At 42.0% G+C, this 24,372-nt stretch overlaps 1 protein-coding gene across 6 annotated transcripts in view; it reads left to right on the forward strand.

Annotated features, from left to right (window-relative positions):
* SEPTIN7 (septin 7) overlaps positions 1–24,372 on the forward strand; it is a 127,135-nt gene that overhangs the window by 85,433 nt on the left and 17,330 nt on the right. For all 6 annotated transcript variants that reach the window (XM_077269227.1, XM_077269229.1, XM_077269224.1 and 3 more), the window contains 7 exons: positions 2,034–2,134; positions 2,367–2,501; positions 11,174–11,291; positions 13,178–13,270; positions 13,388–13,484; positions 14,784–14,835; positions 15,375–15,500. In XM_077269227.1, the coding sequence (XP_077125342.1) occupies positions 2,034–2,134; positions 2,367–2,501; positions 11,174–11,291; positions 13,178–13,270; positions 13,388–13,484; positions 14,784–14,835; positions 15,375–15,500 (722 nt within the window). The remainder of the gene's footprint in view (positions 1–2,033; positions 2,135–2,366; positions 2,502–11,173; positions 11,292–13,177; positions 13,271–13,387; positions 13,485–14,783; positions 14,836–15,374; positions 15,501–24,372) is intronic.

The raw sequence follows: 24,372 nt of genomic DNA on the forward strand, positions 1-24,372 counted from the left end.
ATGTAATTTGCAATTAGAAAATGATTTGATGAAAAAGACACTTTTTTTTTAATTTAGCATTTTTATGCTATGTTCTGTACAGCTCTCCGTTATGAAAGCGCAAAGAAATGTTTGCCACTTGTCAGTCACCTGGTGGGTGGGGGATGTTCAAAGTAAATGCATCATACAACTGTGCAGCTCTCCCAGCTATACTAAGGAAAGATTCTGAGGAGCTTCCCCACCCGTGAGTGCTTGATGTCAGGCATTGTGCGCTCATTCATTGTCCCACGCTGTATGCTCAACCCTGCTACTACTACATTCCACAGTAAGGCTTTAAAGGGCCGCAGATCGGTAAAATGGATGGAAGTGACCTGCCGTATGGAGTGCATGGGAAAGAAGCCATTTGGAGTCAATCTGCTGAGAAAAGTTTGAAATTCCAGAACTAAAGCTAATTTGTTTTCCATGAGACTCTTGGGAATTCTGGCAAAAGCAGATGATGGGATACAGTTGGAAGTTTAACTGTGAAGGCCGCTGCTATACAGTTCTGTTTTCTTGGATCACTTCCAGATGTGTTACTGCGTGTGTTTGACCATGTATGGGCACAGAATGCTATAGGCCGCTGGATTCAAACGTAGTGGAGGAAAGCCCACGCTGCCTCGCCTCCTTCCTGCACATTCTGGGAATTGCACTGATGAGATACATGTGCCTGTAGCTGTGAGCACAGCCAGCAGCAGAGCCTACAATAGATCAGAGTGTCTGCATTTATTGAATAAAATATTGTGTGTAGCTCCATGTAGATAATGCTAATGTTCACTGATGTTTAGTAATCTATAGATCTACAGTAATTCCTGGGATTTCGCCGTCCAAAATGAATGTTTTTCAGGTGACGGCTTATGACATTTTAGGCTGTGTTGGCAATCTGACCAGAGTACTAATGTTGTAGGCCTGGGAGACACCTGGTGTCTTTGCAGTAGAACATTGTTCTGTAGAGTAGGCAGCATATACTCCTTGTCTCCTTCCCCATAATCCTGCAGAATGTAAGCCCGCAAGGGCAGGGTCCTCGCCCCTCTGTATCAGTCTGTCATTGTAAGTTTGTCTACTGTAAGTGATATCTGTAACTTGTATGTAACCCCTTCTCATGTACAGCACCATGGAATCAATGGTGCTATATAAATAAATAATAATAATAATATACCGGATCCGCCTCCTAGTGATTTGCAGGCCCATCATGTCATGCCTCCATCAAAGGCAATAGACATGGCTGATTCTTTTAGGGGCATAGACATAAGATATCACACTGTCCTAAATCACTAATTCTGCGACCCAAATGGAACTATTGGTGACCTGAAGTCTCTTTTAACTATAGCTATACTGTGTGTGTGTATATGTGTGTGTATGTATGTGTGTATATATATATATATATACACACACACACACACACACACACACACACACACACACACACACACACACACACACACACACACACATACATACAATATATAATGTGTGGATATATACATGTGTGTATATATATATGTGTGTGTGTATGTATCTATATACATTTTATATTAATAATAATAATTTTATATAGCGCCAACATATTCCGCAACGCTTTACAAGTTATAGAGGGGACTTGTACAGACAATAGACATTACAGCATAACAGAAATCACAGTTCAAAATAGATACCAGGAGGAATGAGGGCCCTGCTCGCAAGCTTACAAACTATGAGGAAAAGGGGAGACACGAGAGGTGGATGGTAACAATTGCTTTAGTTATTTGGACCAGCCATAGTGTAAGGCTCGGGTGTTCATGTAAAGCTGAATAATAATAATGTCACATTTTATTACCTAATCTCTTGTGACATGCAGCACATTGCTGCAATTTTTGATATTGTAGCATTTTCCCATGATTCTGCTGTAGACTCGGCACTAAATGACAATATAACCATAATATCTGTGTATACACCCTTTTGAAAGCTAGCATACATTCAAGTCTGTAAAAATAAAACCTAATATAATTTTCTTTTCTTTTTTTTTTTTTTTTTTTTAGGTTGAGCAGTCAAAAGTTTTAATCAAAGAAGGTGGCGTTCAGCTTCTTCTCACAATAGTAGACACACCGGGGTTTGGAGATGCAGTGGATAATAGCAACTGGTAATGTTTGTTCTCTTCTCCCTGTTTTGTTGTACAGAAAAACTTTGTAAATAAATGTCCTTTTCACTCTTTTTAATATTAATGAATAATTGGTGAATTTGGCTTACTGTCTCTGCATTTCATAAACAAGGTGTATTACTACCAACTAACCATTTTTTAAGCCATTTATGTTTCTGTTGATCTATCATTTGGCAAAGAGCTTTAATACAGTAAAATGTCCCTTGATTTCCAGTTGGCAGCCAGTTATCGATTACATTGACAGTAAATTTGAAGACTACCTTAATGCAGAGTCCCGTGTCAACAGACGTCAGATGCCAGACAACCGGGTGCAATGCTGCTTATACTTCATTGCGCCTTCAGGACATGGGTTAGTTTTTTTTTGTTTTTTTTTAAATAGTGGTCTTTTTTATATGTGAACATATTTTGGTTGTAATTGTTAACATATACTTGTATAGGGCTTAGTTGCATAGTGAATTCATAAGCATTTTTTAGAAGCAGAAATTCCAAAGAGGTTTACGACATATGTCATAAGTCACTTTGAATGGTGAGCTGGACTAGTATGCTCTCACTACATGCAGTTGCAGCAATCCAGCATTTTGTGATGCTTTGGTACATTACTTCAGCACACTGATCTCCAGTTGTCTTATGGGTTATAGCAAATTGAATTCTATGGTTTAAAAGGAGGTTTCTTTTTTAATTGTTCAATATTCATTGAATCCCCACCGAGCCTGAGAATGAAGTCTATGCAGCTGTGGTTTAGGACTGTATCTCTCTGTTTTTGCTGCATTGTGGTGCTCCCAACTGTGCAGGGAACTGCAGCCAGCACCATTTACCTTTAGTATCCTAGAGAACTGGAGGCTAGCACAATATTTAGCTGCAACACACAGGAAAAACTATAAAGGGGACTAAGCACTATAACACTGCACACTTGCACAGGAGCGGGTACCAGTGGGTCCCGATCCTAGTGTTCAGCCTAGGCACAGCAGGGAGGCTTCCACTCCAGCCATGGAAACACTGTCAGATAAATTGACTTACTAAATGGAAAAAAGCATATCTGAAGGAATGACACCAGATAAAGTGTGAACACTGGCCAAGTTTTTTTCAGCATTTCATGTTTCAGAGTTGGAGTGAGAAGTGTCCACACCGCAGGATTCTACTCAAACGGAGACGCACTATACAAGTGATATTTTTTCACATCACTGTTTATTTGCATTGGCTTTTTTTCATGTAACTTTTTTGTTTTTTTACAGTTTATTTGTAAAGAGATATTTTGACTGTCCCAATGGGAACATTTTACAGATAAGTTCTGAAGGCCACTGACTGCCTAAACTTTTGATGACATGTCGCAGAAGCCTCTCCAAGAATGTAGCCAATGATAATGTGTTAGCGTAACAAAACTGTTATTAAAAGGATTTTCCTGTTTACATTTTTTTGTTCCATAGACCAGCAGTGTCATAAAAGAACAAACTGAGCTGATACTCTTTCTCCTGCGCTGACGATCCACCGATGCTCTGGGGATTGTTTAAGAGATACAGCGGAGACATCACAGTGCACATTACTGCTGCGGTCAATCACTCAGCTTAGCGGCCCTGCTGATATAGAGGACACGAGCTGCTGAGCTTTGTGATTGACTGCAGCCGTGATGTCACTGTGATGTCACTGCCACCTGTAATCAGTCACCAAAGCAGCAACGTAGAGCCGACACTGCCGCAGGAGACGGCAAGTACCTGCTCAGTTTATAGCTCTGCTAGCCTGTGCAACAAGAGTGGAGGAGTAAATTGCAAAGTTGCCTTTTTTTTTTTACAAGCACTTAATCTGTTACCAGGATGCCCTTTTAAGCTTAAAGAACCCTCCTGTAGCAATGCACTTCCCTCCTTCCTTTCTAAGCTTACCGATGAGATGGTCGGCATTCTGTGGAGTTTAATTTATGTGAATTGTCTGATGTCAAGTTCATAATTGCATAATGTTCCTTATATTCATTCCTTGCTGACACAACAGTAATATAGGCTATGAAATAAAGCACTTCTCCATTTAATAAGATAAAATGTTTATATTTTAGTAAATCACAAGTTGAACCTGAATTCAAAGTTTGCTCATCACTTATATATTTTTTTTTACCGAGATATTAGAATGTTCTCTAGTACTTCATGGCAGATATGTTTGCAAAGGTGACAGAAAAAGAGAACCCACATAGGGTTGTCACTTGTAAATTGGATATTTTTTTTATTTATAGAAGCTGTTCGTAATTTGGTTTCTGGTATTGAGTGATCACATGACATAATGAGAATCGCTTGACATTATATTTTCAGTTGTGTAAAAATGTCAGCTACAAATAGAAAGGCATATATAATGACTTGCCTTGTACCGGTGGCGTGATATTTCCGACGATCAGTAAGGCTAAGTTCACATTTGCGTTTGGGGTCTGGCGGAGGGCTGCGTACTTCCTCCATTAAGCCCCGCCTACTTCTGCATGCGTACTACGTACCTATCTTTAACATTGCGTGTGTTGTTTTGACGCGCCCGCCGTCTGCACAGGATGCAACTTGTTGCGTTCTCGTGCGGTCGGCGGGCGCATCAAAACAATGCATCCGCATGTCCTGCGTACCCAATGTTAAAGATAGGTACGCAGGACGCATGCAGAAGTATGTGGAAATAGGCGGAGCTTAACGGAGGAAGTATGCAGCCCTCCGCAAAGCCCCCGAACGCAAATGTGAGCTTAGCCTAAACCTTAACCGCATTGCCGATCATTTAATATCCTTTTAGTGGAGGCAGATCACTAAGTGACACGCAGAGTGATCTATACTAGATTGCTCAGTGCACATAGCCTGCCATGGTTCTTGGCGTTTTGCTCATTCACCGGTATTCGATAACCCGTTTAACAGGCTTTGTTAAGGATGCTCATTCTTGATTGTCTTGGTGAAAATGCAGCTTAAGAGGACCACCCTTCTTCTAGACTTGATTTTTCTTTGGTGGAGTTTTAATTTTTCTATCCTCCTTGTATGTTGACCTCATCGTTGATAAGACCAGCCACCAAGTTTGATTGGTGGAGTATATGGTATATAACATATGATATAGAACCCATTCAAAAACACATATTTTAGTCGAATTTAACCAATATGGCACTAGATACTGTGTATGCCTTGAAGTGTTATTAAAAATATTCAAAGCAATTCTAATAATGTTCAATCATTTTACTTACCGTACATTTAATACATTACATTGAAGACTGCTCCATTGTGTTATTTCTGAGCTTTCTGACTACTGTCCGCAGCCACTCTGACTTCTCGTAAAGAAAATCGAAGATTAAAGGGTCATTCACTTTAAAAAATAAATAAAAATAACCCCAGTACACAGGCACAGTTAGTAATAACTTTACTCGCCATTCATGGGTCTACCTCTGCTGCTCCCGATAGCTGATACTTTCTGTGTTAAGGTCGATTGTGAACATATTCTCCATAGGGAAACAGTCATAGTTACAGATTTACTGCAGAGTTGCTTGTTCCTACGTAGCCCCCCAGCATTGTATGTGAAGTTCTAGTATAATCTTACTATAATATAATGGATGCATTTTGGTTTCTGCAGATAATATATAGTGCACACGTTGTCACTTTTAGAGGAACGCGGACATTGTGTCTCATACAAGTAATACTAATTCTTCGGTTAACATTCATCCTTTATCAAATGTCCAGCATTTCATCCAGATCTGAGAACTGTGTATAAGGACTTGACCACATTACACTGCTTATTTCTTGTGTGCAGATAATTCATCTGATTTCACTTACAGAGCTTTATGAAGCCTAAAAGGCCCTGCCACCAATGTGGATGGTGTGAAGAACAAATGGCCGTTGAGTTTTGTGAGCAGCTCTTTGCTCTGTCGGACACGTGCAGGAGCGTGCACACAGTCCATCACACATGCACAATAAGCAGTGGATGTATTGTGAAGGTGGTGGGCAGATGTTGGTAGAATTTCTTCTGTACGTTTGAGGCTGGCGTAAACACTCTTCTCATTGTGCATGGCTATTTTTGTTATACTGACTAAATAAAATACTTTTTTTTTCTTTTATAATTTCTGCTGTCTGGAAGATTGTAATGTAAAATCTATTGTAGCAATGCCTTTGTGCAGCTTTAGATTTGCAACCGTTGTTAGTTTCTGGTTTGTGACGTCTGCTGTAATAAGGTTATTTTTGTGCTAATATGCTTTGCCTTCAGTGCAGTGTCCGTCTCCATTCTCTCTTCTATTTATAAGCATATTAAGTGCAGACCTGGCGTGTGGTTCACTTGTTCTTCTGGAACCATGTCTATCATATAATTTGATTTTGATGGTTGCACGACTCAAGTAGCCAAACTACAAAATTAACCTGCACAGTATAACATTAACGTAGTATATTGCTAGCGTGGTAAGGCACATTAACTCATATAATATAGATATGTCGCTTACATTCTTACCACAGGAAGCGGCAAGAGACACATGAGCCCACCAGAAAAAACTGGTGTGGTGGTTAGGCACATCTGAGCTGCCTTCCTGTGCTCTCTGCAACCAGGGACGTGCTTTATACTATTTTCTTGACTCTTTTTAATGTCTTTGCCATAAGTCAGCTTTTCCCACCTTAGACATTTTGTTGACGGCATGATCTTTACTTTGGTGCCACTCCCAAGGACCTATTTAAGTGAATGGATCTGAGTGGCACTCCTTACATGCTGCCAAATCCTGGTGGGAAAAAAAGGACTAAGGCCTTGTTTCCATATATCCTGCCGCTCATTATTTTTTTTTTTTTTTCAGTTTCTCTCTTTGTGCTTCACTACCATACTGGATTGAACTTGAGGTCAAAACTGATTCAATCTTTTTTCCTACGGGATTTGATGCACAATATTTGATATGTCTGGTTGGTCCTAAAGTAAAATTAAACACTATTACATGATCCAACATGTAAGCCAATGCAGAAAGTGCACAGATCAGCTCAGACATAACACAACTGGTATATGTGAACCAGGCCTAAGGCTTCATTCAGACATCTATGTTGCACATACAGGTTGTATACGTTTTTTTTCATGGATGCAACAAGTACCCATTCCAGTCTATAGTGCTATTCATATGACTGTGTGTCTTTGCAAAATACGCTGAGACATGTACAGTTTTTTTTTTTTACAGCATCATGGATAAAAAGGGCCAATACAAGTCTATGGATGCATGAAAAACACATGTAGCACATGGACGGCATCAGTGTGCCGTCCATATTTAACATTACAAAGTATAGTAGAAGCTTTATCATTTATCCATATGTGAAAAATGCTGATGACACACTGATGGGAAAAGCCAATACATGGACTGTGCACTGATCACACACTGATGAGAAAAGCCAATACATGGACTGTGCACTGATCACACACTGATGAGAAAAGCCGATACATGGACGGACTGTACACTGATCACACACTGATGAGAAAAGCCAATACATGGACTGTGCACTGATCACACACTGATGAGAAAAGCCAATACATGGACTGTGCACTGATCACACACTGATGAGAAAAGCCGACACATGGACTGTGCACTGATCACACACTGATGGGAAAAGCCAATACATGGACTGTGTACTGATCACACACTGATGGGAAAAGCCGATACATGGACCGTACACTGATCACACACTGATGGGAAAAGCCAATACATGGACTGTGCACCGGGAAAAGCCGACACATGGACTGTGCACTGATCACACACTGATGAGAAAAGCCGATACATGGACTGTGCACTGATCACACACTGATGGGAAAAGCCGACACATGGACTGTGCACTGATCACACACTGATGGGAAAAGCCGACCCATGGACTGTGCACTGATAACACGCTGATGGGTAAAGCCGACACATGGACTGTGCACTGATGACACACTGATGGGAAAAGCCAATACATGGACTGTGCACTGATCACACAATGATGGGAAAAGCCAATACATGGACTGTGCACTGATCACACACTGATGGGAAAAGCCAACACATGGACTGTGCACTGATCACACACTGATGGGAAAAGCCGATACATGGACCGTACACTGATCACACACTGATGGGAAAAGCCAATACATGGACTGTGCACTGATGACACACTGATGGGAAAAGCCGATACATGGACTGTGCACTGATCACACACTGATGGGAAAAGCCAATACATGGACTGTGCACTGATCACACAATGATGGGAAAAGCCGACCCATGGACTGTGCACTGATAACACGCTGATGGGTAAAGCCGACACATGGACCAAACACAGCTGGGAAAAGTCGACTCATGGACCGTACACTGATGACACGCTGATGGAAAAAGCAAGCCCACACACCGGGTACACTGATGACACACTGATTGGAAAACCGGACCCATGGACCGTACACTGACGCATTGATGGCAGAAGCCGACCCATGAACCATACACTGAGACATTGATGGCAAAAGCTGACCCATTGACCGTACACTGACAAACTGATGGGAAAAGCTGACACATGGACCAAACACTGATGACGCGCTGATGGTAAAAGCGAACACATGGACCAAACATTGATGACACGCGGATGGGAAAAGCCGACAATAGGGTTAGGTTTGAGCTACTTGGTCATGCCAAGGTTATTGTCTTATCAAAATGTGGTTGTATTTAGCAAAAGGGACTGGGCATGGCTCAGTACGATAAATTTACTATAAGGTCTGCTCCAGAAAACTGGTGCACATGGTAGGTGAAGTCTATACCACCTCATTGCTGAGGTAAATTTCATTTTCAGGCCCCCTGAAAGCCCAGAAGGGAACCAAATGTATTACTTGGCCCCATCTCTTAATACATTTGGCTCTCCTACTTCAGCAGGCTATAGGTTCAAGACTGGGATATGAACCCCGATCATGATACATTGATTACTTGTCTTTCAAGGTCCTTTTATATCCATTTTGTCCTGTACTGCAATTGAGGGTGGATAAAAAAGAGCATCTCTCATGGTACAGTGGGGCAAAAAAGTATTTAGTCAGTCAGCAATAGTGCAAGTTCCACCACTTAAAAAGATGAGAGGCGTCTGTAATTTACATCATAGGTAGACCTCAACTATGGGAGACAAACTGAGAAAAAAAAATCCAGAAAATCACATTGTCTGTTTTTTTATCATTTTATTTGCATATTATGGTGGAAAATAAGTATTTGGTCAGAAACAAAATTTCAAGATTTCTGGCTCTCACAGACCTGTAGCTTCTTCTTTAAGAGTCTCCTCTTTCCTCCACTCATTACCTGTAGTAATGGCACCTGTTTAAACTTGTTATCAGTATAAAAAGACACCTGTGCACACCCTCAAACAGTCTGACTCCAAACTCCACTATGGTGAAGACCAAAGAGCTGTCAAAGGACACCAGAAACAAAATTGTAGCCCTGCACCAGGCTGGGAAGACTGAATCTGCAATAGCCAACCAGCTTGGAGTGAAGAAATCAACAGTGGGAGCAATAATTAGAAAATGGAAGACATTCAAGACCACTGATAATCTCCCTCGATCTGGGGCTCCACGCAAAATCCCACCCTGTGGGGTCAGAATGATCACAAGAACGGTGAGCAAAAATCCCAGAACCACGCGGGGGGACCTAGTGAATGAACTGCAGAGAGCTGGGACCAATGTAACAAGGCCTACCATAAGTAACACACTACGCCACCATGGACTCAGATCCTGCAGTGCCAGACGTGTCCCACTGCTTAAGCCAGTACATGTCCGGGCCCGTCTGAAGTTTGCTAGAGAGCATTTGGATGATCCAGAGGAGTTTTGGGAGAATGTCCTATGGTCTGATGAAGCCAAACTGGAACTGTTTGGTAGAAACACAACTTGTCGTGTTTGGAGGAAAAATAATACTGAGTTGCATCCATCAAACACCATACCTACTGTAAAGCATGGTGGTGGAAACATCATGCTTTGGGGCTGTTTCTCTGCAAAGGGGCCAGGACGACTGATCCGGGTACATGAAAGAATGAATGGGGCCATGTATCGTGAGATTTTGAGTGCAAACCTCCTTCCATCAGCAAGGGCATTGAAGATGAAACGTGGCTGGGTCTTTCAACATGACAATGATCCAAAGCACACCGCCAGGGCAACGAAGGAGTGGCTTCGTAAGAAGCATTTCAAGGTCCTGGAGTGGCCTAGCCAGTCTCCAGATCTCAACCCTATAGAAAACCTTTGGAGGGAGTTGAAAGTCCGTGTTGCCAAGCGAAAAGCCAAAAACATCACTGCTCTAGAGGAGATCTGCATGGAGGAATGGGCCAACATACCAACATCAGTGTGTGGCAACCTTGTGAAGACTTACAGAAAACGTTTGACCTCTGTCATTGCCAACAAAGGATATATTACAAAGTATTGAGATGAAATATTGTTTCTGACCAAATACTTATTTTCCACCATAATATGCAAATAAAATGATAAAAAAACAGACAATGTGATTTTCTGGATTTTTTTTTCTCAGTTTGTCTCCCATAGTTGAGGTCTACCTATGATGTAAATTACAGATGCCTCTCATCTTTTTAAGTGGTGGAACTTGCACTATTGCTGACTGACTAAATACTTTTTTGCCCCACTGTACCTATGCATCGTGTAGGACGTCTTACTGATATAGATGATATTTATAGCTGTCCAGAGTTCTGTCTCTATTTTGTTCTGCACTTGAACATTTTCATTCATTTTGCAGTCCTGATGTCATTTGCTATTTTTCTGTAATCTCTCATTTAGTTTATTTTCTGTTTCTTGTCTGCATTGACTTAGTGGAACATATGGGTGAGTGCAGCCTTTCATACAAAGAACATTTTTCTTTAATGATAGTAATCGGACATGTGCAGAAGAATTTGTCTGAATGCTCTTAATGGCAAAATCAAAGTGCTTCAGGCTGAAAGTCTGTGTCCATCTGATGAACATTGATCTGTTGAGACACGTCTGAATGTGTGATTTTGTGTCATTTCTAGTTTAGTGGTCTTCCACATTGACATTCCCTGAAAATATATAAACCCCCCCTCACACGTTTATGCTTTATTGCAGGCTGAAGCCATTGGACATTGAATTTATGAAGCGTCTCCATGAAAAAGTCAATATTATTCCTCTTATTGCTAAAGCTGATACCCTCACACCAGAAGAATGCCAGCAGTTCAAAAAACAAGTAAGATGAGATTAGTGCGCCCTCATCTTAGTAAATGGAGGGCATGACGTGCTTTGATTTGCAATTAAAACTACACTGTTTTTAAAATGTAATTTAAGTAAGAAGTCCTGCTTGATGTAAGTGGATCTGATCTAACACCACTGAAACAAAATTTTGAAAAGGGCAGAAAATAATATCTTTATATCTGGTTTTAGTTTACTTGGCAGATTTTAATTGTAATGTTGCTTCAGGTAACATTGCTTCCCGGCTTGCTGGGGATGATGCGATCCTGATGATTTGACAGTTCAGACCACCTGCACAGCGCCACCGCTGGCCCGAATTATGTGTCATCAGCAACGTCTGAAGGCCTCGCTGACACTGAGGCTGACCGGATCCAGCTTATCCAGCCAGCTTCAGAGCAGTGCTTGTGAGCTCTATAGTAAAGAGCTTGTAAGTGCTGTACTCATTGCCTGGGATACCGGCCACCTCTGATACATTGAGAGCCATCTGAATCCCGCTGCGCTCTGTTTTGTTCAGCAAATCTCCGTGCTCTGTTGTGAAGTATTATGCTGAAATCAAGAGACCTGCAGATCTGGCTTATTTTGTGTCACATTGTTAGCCTGTTGGGCTGAGTGAGCAGGTAAGTTCTCATTCACGACACTGCTCCTCAGCCGGATAGGATCATGCTCTATTACACAGTAGCTCAGACACATCCGACTAGAGCAGCGTTTATTCAAGCTTTAAAGGGAACCTGTCACCCCCCCCAGTCGTTTCAAACTAAAAGAGCCACCTTGTGCAGCAGTAATGCTGCATTCTGACAAGGTGGCTCTTTTAGTTCTGGGTGCTGTAACTTGAGAAATAATCAGTTTCATAATTTGTCTGAAATACCTGCTCCTCAGTCAAGTGGGCCAGCGTTTCCCCCCTGCTTCAGACAGCACACAGCTGTCACTCACATCTTCTTGGCGCCGGGCGCCGCCGCCTCCTCACCGCTGTTTTCAAAAGTAGCCGGCGCCTGCGCTCTTATCCCCTGCCTGGTGCAGGCGCAGTGAGCGCTGGCCGTCTTTCCTCATATGCAGTCCAGCAGACTGCGCCTGTGCGGCCGCCCTGCTTGTGATTCCCAGCCCCGCAGTGACTTATGATTTATTTACATTGCGGGGCTGGGAATCACAGGCAGGGCAGCCACGCAGGCGCAGTCAGCTGGGCTGCATATGAGGAAAGACGGCCAGCGCTCACTGCGCCTGCACCAGGCAGGGGATAAGAGCGCAGGCGCCGGCTACTTTTGAAAATAGCGGTGAGGAGGAGGCGGCGCCCATTGCCAAGAAGATGTGAGTGACAGCTGTGTGCTGTCTGAAGCAGGGGGGAAACGCTGGCCCACTTGACTGAGGAGCAGGTATTTCGGACAAATAATAAAACTGATTATTTCTCAAGTTACAGCACCCAGAACTAAAAGAGCCACCTTGTCAGAATGCAGCATTACTGCTGCACAAGGTGGCTCTTTAGTTTGAAATGACTGGGGGGAAGGGGGGGTGACAGGTTCCCTTTAACAGCGAGTTGGGTCTCCTTTTTGGGGTTTTCATCTGAAATCTGTGTTTTAACCCCTGCAGCATGCTGCCTTCAGATTACCGGTAAATAGCAAAAAAGTACAAATAGAATAATGAATTAGATGCAAACAACAACAACAAAAATGTTCAAAATACACAAAACTACACAGGAAAAGCGATGGAAAGGCAATGAGGAATCAAGACCATAGTGCATGGAAGAATTAGCAGTAAAAAGCATATTGCACGATTATTTCCAGATGGCAAATGATTTTTTCCTAAACTTATACTGGGACTTTTTGTCCCCGAGACCTTTGAGCCATAGAAGTCCATTCAGAACCCTATACAAAAAGTATGTTTGTTTTCTAGATAATGAAGGAAATTCAGGAACACAAAATAAAGATCTACGAATTTCCTGAGACAGATGATGAAGAAGAAAATAAGCTGGTGAAAAAAATAAAGGTTTGATACATTTGTAGTAACCTAAACATGTATGGATTTCGGCTAAAATGAAGAAATACCTTTTGTATGGATCTCTAATATAAAAAGTAAACTGTAACTTGTTTTTTATTCACGTAGGACCGTTTACCTCTTGCTGTGGTGGGCAGCAACACGACCATAGAAGTGAATGGCAAGCGAGTAAGAGGAAGGCAGTACCCATGGGGGGTTGCAGAAGGTGAGAAAATGAAGGGGAAAAAGCACAGAAAATAATGTCTTTTATTTTTCAGCCTTCAGTCCAACAAGTTATAAAAAATGTGGTTTAGAGAATGTATAAACACAGATTACACCGATCTCTGTGTTGAACATGACAATAAACATTTTGAGTGTGAATAACCTTGGAAAGGAGACTCCATAATTCTGTGAAGATCCCGGCTGACGATTGTTATACTGATATACACATTCATGCTGCAGGAATAAATGTTTGACCGTCTGCTTTCTAAGGTGTATATGCACCTGAGGCACTACAACAACCCAGCAGAATGTATCTGTCTGCAGAAATGGAGAAGAAAGCGACATGGAACTCAGCTGGGGGCTACAGAAGTAAAGCAGTGTATCCACAAAGTGATACCTTTTACCTAGATTTCAGCTTTGAAATGTTGTATTTTGGGCTTATAATCAGTTCCCCTTTACTACCATCATATATGTGTATGTGAGTGGTGCTGCTGGGAAACCATTGTGCATGTGTAATGCTGTTCAGTAGTGAAGGCATAGAAGGTGTTGTGCTCTTTGTCCTTTTTTATGAAAAAAAGCACAATAACTGATCATATTATTTAACCTGCACCTGTGTTCCTCACATGGATATCCTGATAAACTATGTGTGCTTGGGTGATGATGCCCTATATGTAAGCATCTTCCACACAAAATTTCAAGAACTGAAAGGCCAAAAAGCGACTTTATGATAACAGATTAATCCTAATGGAGTGCAGTGTAGATATTGAAATTACATGTTTTCGTTTGTTTTTTTTATTTGCTTTGTTAGAGGTGCACAGATCGGGAACCACATGAGTTAAGTGTAAAATGAAAGCATTACATTTGTTGTTGGGTATGTGGAGTGTGTGGTTAGTAAATGACACGGTCACCTCCAGGGCGGGACACACAAGCCTGGATTGTGTACAGTAGTACAATTGTCCCTTTCAGAAGAACATCCCTCTCTGGCGGTGCAAGGATGATTCCTGACCCATGCAATGCCTGCATCTGCCTGATTAGTAGGCTTCATTGTGTCTCTTCCCTTGTAAACATACAGTAAAACAGGCAGGCTTACATGACTTGCTTTGTGTATTTTCCATTTTGGCTAAAACATCTTTAAAGTCCCAGAATTAAAATAATGTTTTCTTGTGTTTTGGCTGTTACAATGCACTTTTTCTGGTTACACTGTTAATGGGATTATCCATATGCCCTGTAGCACATGGTCTGAGGCACTTGATCTCTTCTCATTATTTCTTTGATGGCATTTTTAACACATTTTTTTTTATAGTTGAAAACAGTGAACACTGTGATTTCACCATACTGCGGAACATGCTGATAAGGTAAATAAATATATGTACTGTGATTTCTACTGATGCCATCAGGGACAATTCCATAGCCATTCGAGGTTGTAGAAGGACAACCAAGTGCCAGATAGAATATATTGTATTTTAATAAAGGTTATTAGGGTTCGATAGAATCAGTGAACCTAATCGATACTAATTAAATCTTCTGTTTCTGCGCATGTAACGTGTTATGTGTAATTTAAACTCCAGTGAACATCATAGAAAATTATACAAGCCGGATTCTATTGTCTATGCTGCCAGTAATAAATATATTGGCAACAATCTGTACACTAGACTTGTTGAATCAGTTGATAATCTTTGTCCAGTTTGGCCTGATTCCTGTAGTGGTAGTAACTGTCATCTGTGGTCACAATAGTGCAGAATCCATAGAGACAATCCATGTAGAGTGCAGACGTCACAAGGATGGATATGATCATTTTGACATCTGCATTTTCTTGATGATCAGAAACATGAGGAGCGCAGTGCTGTTATTGAATGGCAGCTCAGTAATTGATTTTGTTTGTATCCTATTCTAGAACTCACATGCAGGATCTGAAGGATGTCACCAATAATGTACATTACGAGAACTACAGAAGCAGAAAACTAGCAGCTGTCACTTACAACGGTGTGGATAACAACAAGAACAAAGGACAGCTAACAAAGTAAGAGGCGGCCACACGTCGCATCACTGCCTTCTCTCTGCTGGTATCTCTACATTTCATTTTCCATCTTGTTCCATCACTTGTCTGTGTCTCATATCCGTCTGTTGTGTCCACAGTCATTCACCATTGTTACAAGTATGACTACCATCTTTACACAGAAATATAGAGCCTTCTGTGAATTGTAGATCGGCATTCTTTGACTGCGTATTGTTACCGTTCGGTGTCTTGTTTGTCAGATCAGAAGCGTCAAATGTTCTATAAAAATAGTTGTGTGGTGAAATTAGAGGCACTACATGTCAGACTTTCAACACTGCGTGAGAGAATTGAAAAATCATTGCATAATATATAGACTTCGTTCTTGGAAAAGCCCTTTTTGGCTCAGACTAGATGGCAATGTGTCGTGCAGTAGCAATTCCCAAACAAGTCATGTGGTGAAAAACATTTGTGTTACTTGTCTGCGACCATTTTAACCCCTTTCTGACATATGACGTACTATCCCGTCGAGGTGGGGTGGGCCCGTATGCCCACCGACGGGATAGTACGTCATATGCGAAAGGCCGCACTCACAGGGGGGGGGGGGGGAGTTCGGCCGGGTGTCAGCTGACTATCGCTGACATCCGGCACTATGTGCCAGGAGCGGTCACGGACAGCTCCCGGCACATTAACCCCCGAAACACCGCGATCAAACATGATCGCAGTGTTCCGGCGGTATAGGGAAGCATCGCGCAGGGAGGGGGCTCCCTGTGTGCTTCCCTGAGACAATCGGAGCAACGCGATGTGATCACGTTGCTCCGAGGGTCTCCTACCTCCTTCTCCCTGCAGGCCCCGGTTCCAAAATGGCCGCGGGGGGCCTTCCGGGTCCTGCAGGGAGGTGGCTTACCAGCGCCTGCTCAGAGCAAGCGCTGGTAAGCCTGCAGCCCTACCTGTCAGATCGCTGATCTGACACAGTGCTGTGAAATGTGTCAGATCAGCGATCTGTCACTATGTGATGTCCCCCCCCTGGGGCAATGTTAAAAAATGTTAAAAAAAAAAATATTAACATGTGTAAAAAAAAAAAAATCCCAAAATAAAGAAAAAATATATATATATATATTTTTCCCATAAATACATTTTTTATCTAAATAAAAAAAAAAACAATAAAAGTACACATATTTAGTATCGCCGCGTCCGTAACGACCCGACCTATAAAATTGTCCAACTAGTTAACCCCTTCAGTGAACACTCTAAAAAAAAAAAAAGGAGGCAAAAAACAACGCTTTATCATACCGCCAAGCAAAAAGTGGAATAACACGCGATATGGATATAAATAACCATGGTACCGCTGAAAACGTCATCTTGTCCCGCAAAAAACGAGCCGCCATACAGCATCATCAGCGAAAAAATAAAAAAGTTATAATCCTCAGAATAAAGCGATGCAAAAATAATTATTTTTTATATAAAATAGTTTTTATCGTATTAAAGCGCCAAAACATAAAAAAATGATATAAATGAGGTATCGCTGTAATCGTTCTGACCCGAAGAATAAAACTGCTTTATCAATTTTACGAAATGAGGAACGGCATAAACGCAACCCCCCCCCCCCCCAAAAAAAAAAAAAAAAAAAAAACTAATTTTTGAATGGCTGGTTTTTGGTCATTCTGCCTCACAAAAATCGGAATAAAAAGCGATCAAAAAATGTCACATGCCCAAAAATTGTACCAATAAAAACGTCAACTCGTCCTGCAAAAAAAAAAAAAGACCTCACATGACTCTGTGGACCAAAATATAGAAAAATTATAGCTCTCAAAATGTGGAGATGCAAAAACTGTTTTTTTGCAATAAAAAGCGTCTTTTAGTGTGTGAAGGCTGCCAATCATAACAATCCACTAAAAAACCCGCTTTAAAAGTAAATCAAACCCCTCTTCATCACCCCCTTAGTTAGGGAAAAATAATAAAATTAAAAAAAGTATATATTTCCTTTTTCCCATTAGGGTTGGGGCTAGGGCTAGGGTTGGGGGCTAGGGTTAGGGTTGAAGCTAGGCTTAGGGTTGGGGCTAGGGTTAGGGTTGGGGCTAGGGTTAGGGTTGGGGCTAGGGTTAGGGTAGGCTAGGGTTGGGGCTAGGGTGTGACCTGAATCTGATCCCAACTGCAACACAGAGGCGCAAATGTTTCCAAATGTCTCCATTCTCTCTTCCTGCCTACAAGTCAAATGCAGCTCACTTGCCATAGCCCTCACTGCAAGTTGCATGCGACTTTTCTTTTAAAGGAAAAAAAAATACAAACTCAGTTTTAACCCCCTTTACCCACAAGGGTGGTTTGCACATTAATGACCGGGCCAATTTTTACAATTTACACATTTAAGGGGTGTGGTTGGGATTAGGGTTAGGGGTGTGGTTGGGATTAGGGTTAGGGGCATGTTCGGGTTAGGGGTGTGGTTGGGATTAGGGTTAGGGGTGTGTTTGGGTTAGGGGTGTGTTTGGGTTAGGGTTTCAGTTAGAATTTGGGGTTTCCACTGTTTAGGCACATCAAGGGCTCTCCAAACGCGACATGGCGTCCGATCTCAATTCCAGCCAATTCTGCGTTGAAAAAGTAAAACAGTGCTCCTTCCCTTCTGAGCTTTCCCGTGCGCCCAAACGGGTTTACCCCAACATATGGGGCATCAGCGTACTCAGGACAAATTGGACAACAACTTTTGGGGTCCAATTTCTCTTGTTACCCTTGGTAAAATAAAAATTTTGGGGCTAAAAACCCTTTTGTGGGAAAAAATATTTTTTTTATTTTCACGGCTCTGCGTTATGAACTGTAGTGAAATACTTGGGGGTTCAAAGTTCTCACAACACATCTAGATAAGTTCCTTGGGGGGAGTCTGGTTTTCAATATGGGGTCACTTGTGGGGGTTTCTACTGTTTAGGTATATCAGGGGCTCTGCAAATGCAATGTGACGCCTGCAGATCAATCTATCTATGCCTTCCGAATGGCGCTCCTTCCCTTCCGAGCTCTGCCATGCGCCCAAACGGTGGTTCCCCCCACATATGGGGTATCAGCATACTCAGGACAAATTGCACAACAACTTTTGGGGTCCAATTCCTTCTGTTACTCTTGGGGAAATAAAAAAAATTGGGGGAAAAAAAATCATTTTTGGGAAAAAATATGATTTTTTATTTTTACGGCTCTGCATTATAAACTTCTGTGAAGCAATTGGTGGGTCAAAGTGCTCACCACACATCTAGATAAGTTCCTTTGGGGGTCTACTTTCCAAAATGGTGTCACTTGTGGGGGGTTTCAATGTGTAGGCACATCAGGGGCTCTTCAAAGGCAACATGGCGTCCCATCTCAATTTCAGTCAATTTTGCATTGAAAAGTCAAACTGCACTCCTTCCCTTCCGAGCTCTGCCATGCACCAAAACAGTGGTTTACCCCCACATATGGGGTATCGGCGTGCTCAGGACAAATTGTACAACAACTTTTGTGGTCCATTTTCTCCTGTTACCCTTGGTAGAATAAAACAAATTGGAGCTGAAGTAAATTTTTTGTGAAAAAAAGTTTAAATGTTCGGGTTTTTTTTTAAACATTCCAAAAATTCCTGTGAAACACCTGAAGGGTTAATAAACTTCTTGAATGTGGTTTTAAGCACCTTGAGGGGTGCAGTTTTTAGAATGGTGTCACACTTGGTTATTTTCTATCATACAGACCCCTCAAAATGACTTCAAATGTGATGTGGTCCCTAAAAAAAAAATGGTGTTGTAAAAACGAGAAATTGCTGGTCAACTTTTACACCTTATAACTCCCTAACAAAAAAAAATTTTGGTTCCAAAATTGTGCTGATGTAAAGTAGACATGTGGGAAATGTTGCTTCTTAAGTATTTTGTGGGACATATCTGTGTGATTTAAGGGCATGAAAATTCAAAGTTGAAAAATTGCTAAATTTTCTAACTTTTCGACAAATTTCCATTTTTTCACAAATAAACGCAGGTAATATCAAAGAAATTTTACCACTATCATGAAGTACAATATGTCACGAGAAAACAGTGTCAGAATCATCAGAATCTGTTGAAGCGTTCCAGAGTTATAACCTCATAAAGGGACAGTGGTCAGAATTGTAAAAATTGGCCCGGTCATTAACGTGCAAACCACCCTTGTGGGTAAAGGGGGTTAAAACTGAGTTTGCATTTTTTTTTTTTCCTTAAAAAGAAAAGTCGCATGCAACTTGCAGTGAGGGCTATGGCAAGTGAGCTGCATTTGACTTGTAGGCAGGAAGAGAGAATGGAGACATTTGGAAACATTTGCGCCTCTGTGTTGCAGTTGGGATCAGATTCAGGTCACAATACGACACCATAGAAAATCATTAGACGGGATGATGCAATTTGTCACCATGATCTTAGTTTTGCCTGAAACATTTATACCTGGAGCCCTACCATTAAAGAGTTGTTTGCTACTGGACTACTTTTAAATCACCCTAGGTTATATTAAATAAATAAAAAAAGGTATACTTCCAAATCTAACCCTGCTCCTCTGATGTCGTCACTTTCACATGTCTGTCGGGGAGCTGACATCGAGAAACCGCATTGGTCCAAATGTTAAGTATAATATATATTTTTTTTTTATTTTATGAGAAACAAGCGAGGTGGAGGGCACCATCGTAATATCACTAGCTGGGATCCACCCAGAGTATGTCATATACCAAGCATATCAAAAAAGAGAAAAAGAGACATACACAAGTCCAGGGATCACCAAAAAGAAATATAGATATAATAAAATATACATTTTATTGTAGTCACACAAGACACATCAGACAATTAAAAACATTTAAAACCCAAAAAGTAGTACATACCCCAACAAAGGGGATGCCCCCCAAGACCACATATAGGCTTGTTCCACAATGTGCATAATATAAGGTACAAAAATATAAACAAATAATGATATATGACCTCTCTAAGTGTGGAAAATATATGACTGCTCCAAATTGTTAGTCAATACTCTCTGGGCGTATGATCACTATACCCTTTTTGATGTTGAATGGGTATATAGGCGTGTGGTCTCTATCTCCTTTATAGTGCTAAAGTGGACCAAAAGCATTACAAGATAATGCCAAAATAGAGAGTATAAAACGTGGGTAGCCCAGCACCTATAATGAGCCCAGATGCAGTAAGAGATAATAAATACTGGCACAGCTGATAACGTTCTAAATGCCAGAAACGCCTGGCACAGTACCGAAGATAAACAGATGATCTATACACCAAACAATGCTCCCATCCGAAATAACTGCAGTATGGAAATATAAAACAATGCCTAACCGCACTTTCAATGCATGAGGGAGATATGAGTGTATACGATACCGTAGCAGGCCTGCCTGCAGAAACTGGCTCCACTAGACCATGGTGGAAAAAAGCGTTATAGGATATCAGAGAATGCCCTATAGATAAGCCCAGAGCAGGAGACAGCACCCAAAGGGTGAAAAGCCGGTCAAACATTATTTTATGATGCACATTCAGTGATTTCAGAAGGTGTTCTCTAGTAGTAGACAAACCCTTTAAAGGAGACAGAGGGATGTGCAGCTTCAGTGATGCATAGAGCTTTCAAAATTGATAAAAGCAAAAAGTTAGAGGTAAATATAAAAGCCTATATTATTGCAGATCTTCTGATCTACACTATGGCTAGGACCACACCGCACTGACATCTGACCTCATTGCCACTTCGGAGCGGTCTATTTCTTGTGGTGTTGCATTGCGACCCACTATGACAGTTGCAAATTTTACCAAATCGGGTGGATTTTCTGTTGCTGGTTGCAGTTTTACCAACGACTCACTCTCCATAGACTTAAATGCAATCTGCACGCGATACAATTTACTTACAGCTAAATCACAGTCCTAAATGGGTTGTGTGACAGCAGATTACAGACAATCTGCACAGATCTTTTTGTTGTGTGACTTTGAGAACTGCTATCTCGAGACACGTTGCCGCATAGTCCCAACCTAATGGATGTTCATCCTGAGTAATGGTGATTCAAACTCCCCCTCCCCATTTCTACCAGCTGTAATGTCTGAAGATTACTAGACTCCTTAAGGTACCTTCACACTAAACAACTTTACAACGAGAACGACAACGATCCGTGACGTTGCAGCGTCCTGGATAGCGATCTCGTTGTGTTTGACACACAGCAGCAATCTGGATCCCGCTGTGATATCGCTGGTCGGAGCTAGAAGTCCAGAACTTTATTTGGTCGTCAGATCGGCGTGTATCGTCGTGTTTGACAGCAAAAGCAACGATGCCAGCAATGTTAAACATGGAGCTAACGACCTGTGAGAACGATAAGTGAGTCACCGTTACGTCACAGGATCGCTCTTGCATCGTTGTGGAGCTGCTGTGTTTGACGTCTCTACAACGACCTAAACAGCGACGCTGCAGCGATTGGTTCGTTGTCTATATCGCTGCAGTATCGCTGAGTGTGACGGTACCTTTAGACTGGGCTGCGTTATCTTGGGTCCCCCAACCTATGGGGATGTGTGTTGGTAGATCTGATGCCTGTGATCAGGAATGTGCAGGCCTGAATGGTGCGCTTCCTTTGTAGTGTAGGGTCTGGCTTTAATTTAATTTGAGGCCAATTAGAGTTCAGGATGCTGAGGTGGGAGTGGTGGGGTATCGGGATCTTGTGTATGTGGTAACCCCTACTGGCTCAGTAGAGAACATCGTGTGTTCGGCAAGTGTCTTCTTATTCTTGCGCTTTGCTCCAACCTGACCTTGCATCATTTGATTCAACACTTTTCTTCTTTTACGTTGTATCTGTCCAGTTATATAGCTGAAATATAGCCCTTCCCCATTTCTGATATTCACTGCATTGCACATTTTTGCAATTTTAACTTTAGTTTTAGGTGTTTTCTTGTTTTAGCAGCATCATGAAGCATATAGTCACTAAATCGCAATATGCCCTGCTGGTTTTGGTGTATTTTAGAGGTTGTGTGTTATGACTAGTGTTGAGCATTCCGATACCGCAAGTATCGGGTATCGGCCGATACTTGCGGGTATCGGAATTCCGATACCGAGATCCGATACTTTTGTGGTATCGGGTATCGGTATCGAAACAACATTAATGTAAAAATGTGTAAAAGAGAGAATTAAAATAAAAAATATTGCTATACTCACCTCTCCGACGCAGCCTGCACCTTACCGAGGGAAGCGGCAGCGTTCTTTGTTTAAAATTCGCGCTTTTCTTTCCTTACGTGAAGTCCCGGCTTTGTGATTGGTTGCGTGCCGCCCATGTGGCGGCGACGCAACCAATCACAGCAAGCCGTGACGTAATTTCAGGTCATTCAGTATTTTAAAATTACGCTCCGGCTTTGTGATTGGTTGCGTCGCAGTCACATGGGCGACGCAACCAATCACAGCAAGCCGTGACGTAATTTCAGGTCCTTAAGGATTTTAAAATTACGTCCCGGCTTTGTGATTGGTTGCGTCGCAGTCACATGGGCGCCGCAACCAATCACAAGCCGGGACGTCACGGGAGGCTGGACTCGCGGGCATTTTAAAATGCGCGCGTGTCCAGCCTCCCGGCTTGTGATTGGTTGACCGCGCCGCAACCAATCACAAGCCGGGACGTCACGGGAGGCTGGACTCGCGGGCATTTTAAAATGCGCGCGTGTCCAGCCTCCCGTGACGTCACGGCTTGTGATTGGTTGCGTCGCCCATGTGACTGCGACGCAACCAATCACAAAGCCGGGACGTAATTTTAAAATCCTTAAGGACCTGAAATTACGTCACGGCTTGCTGTGATTGGTTGCGTCGCCGCCACATGGGCGGCACGCGACCAATCAACAAAGAACGCTGCCGCTTCCCGCGCTGAGGTTCAGGCTGCGTCGGAGAGGTGAGTATAGCAATATTTTTTATTTTAATTCTTTCTTTTACACATTAATATGGATCCCAGGGCCTGAAGGAGAGTTTCCTCTCCTTCAGACCCTGAGAACCATCAGGAATACCGTCCGATACTTGAGTCCCATTGACTTGTATTGGTATCGGTATCGGATTGGATCCGATACTTTGCCGGTATCGGCCGATACTTTCCGATACCGATACTTTCAAGTATCGGACGGTATCGCTCAACACTAGTTATGACCTTTAAGGTGAGCCTAAATTCCCAAATGGGTTGTCCACTTCTCACAGACCTCTGTCTGTATGTCCTGTTAGGGTAGACTTTTGGCTTGCGCTGCTCTCTCAATAAATGAACATGCAGATATGCCAACAATCACCTTCATTTTCCAACCGTTGCTAAACCGAGTGCTATGTACCTTCTTCTGTGTGTATACATTGCAAGAACTATGATACAATACTGTGTGTTATTATAAATATGAGAAGGTGAATTTGCATGCCCATATTTTATATAGCCTGATGCAGCAAACAAACCAAGACTTGTTACCGACGCTGCCCATTCTTAATGTGTACAGAGCGGAAAAGTCAACCACCAGAATTGTTTTACAATGGTGTTTTTCTGGGTCGTTTGATTCTCTTCCCAGAGATGATGACTGGCATGCATAATCTATGGTGGAAGTTAAAATCTCTCACCGCAAATATCTGGACTTTGGGGATGTGTTCCCAAAAAGGGGGTCTATGAGGAGGTTTCTGTCTGTTTCTGTCTGTAGGAGGTAGCATTAGGTGTTCTGGCTGTGTTGACCAAGCATGTATTGATGGCTCATTAGCTGATGTCCCTGTATTGTGTCTGTAGAACATGAAAATAACTATCCCGAAGTTTGTCAAGGAATATAGTTTGTGGTAAATGTTTCCTCCATTCCATAATTCTCTTTGCCTTAAACCCTTGGCACTCCACCGCCACATACCTTTATATGATTTTATACCAGTAATGAAAGTCGCTTTCACCCATGTGTTCAGAAAGTATACCTACAGC

The sequence above is a fragment of the Ranitomeya variabilis genome, chromosome 6, assembly GCF_051348905.1.
Source record: "Ranitomeya variabilis isolate aRanVar5 chromosome 6, aRanVar5.hap1, whole genome shotgun sequence".
Lineage (NCBI taxonomy): Eukaryota > Metazoa > Chordata > Amphibia > Anura > Dendrobatidae > Ranitomeya > Ranitomeya variabilis.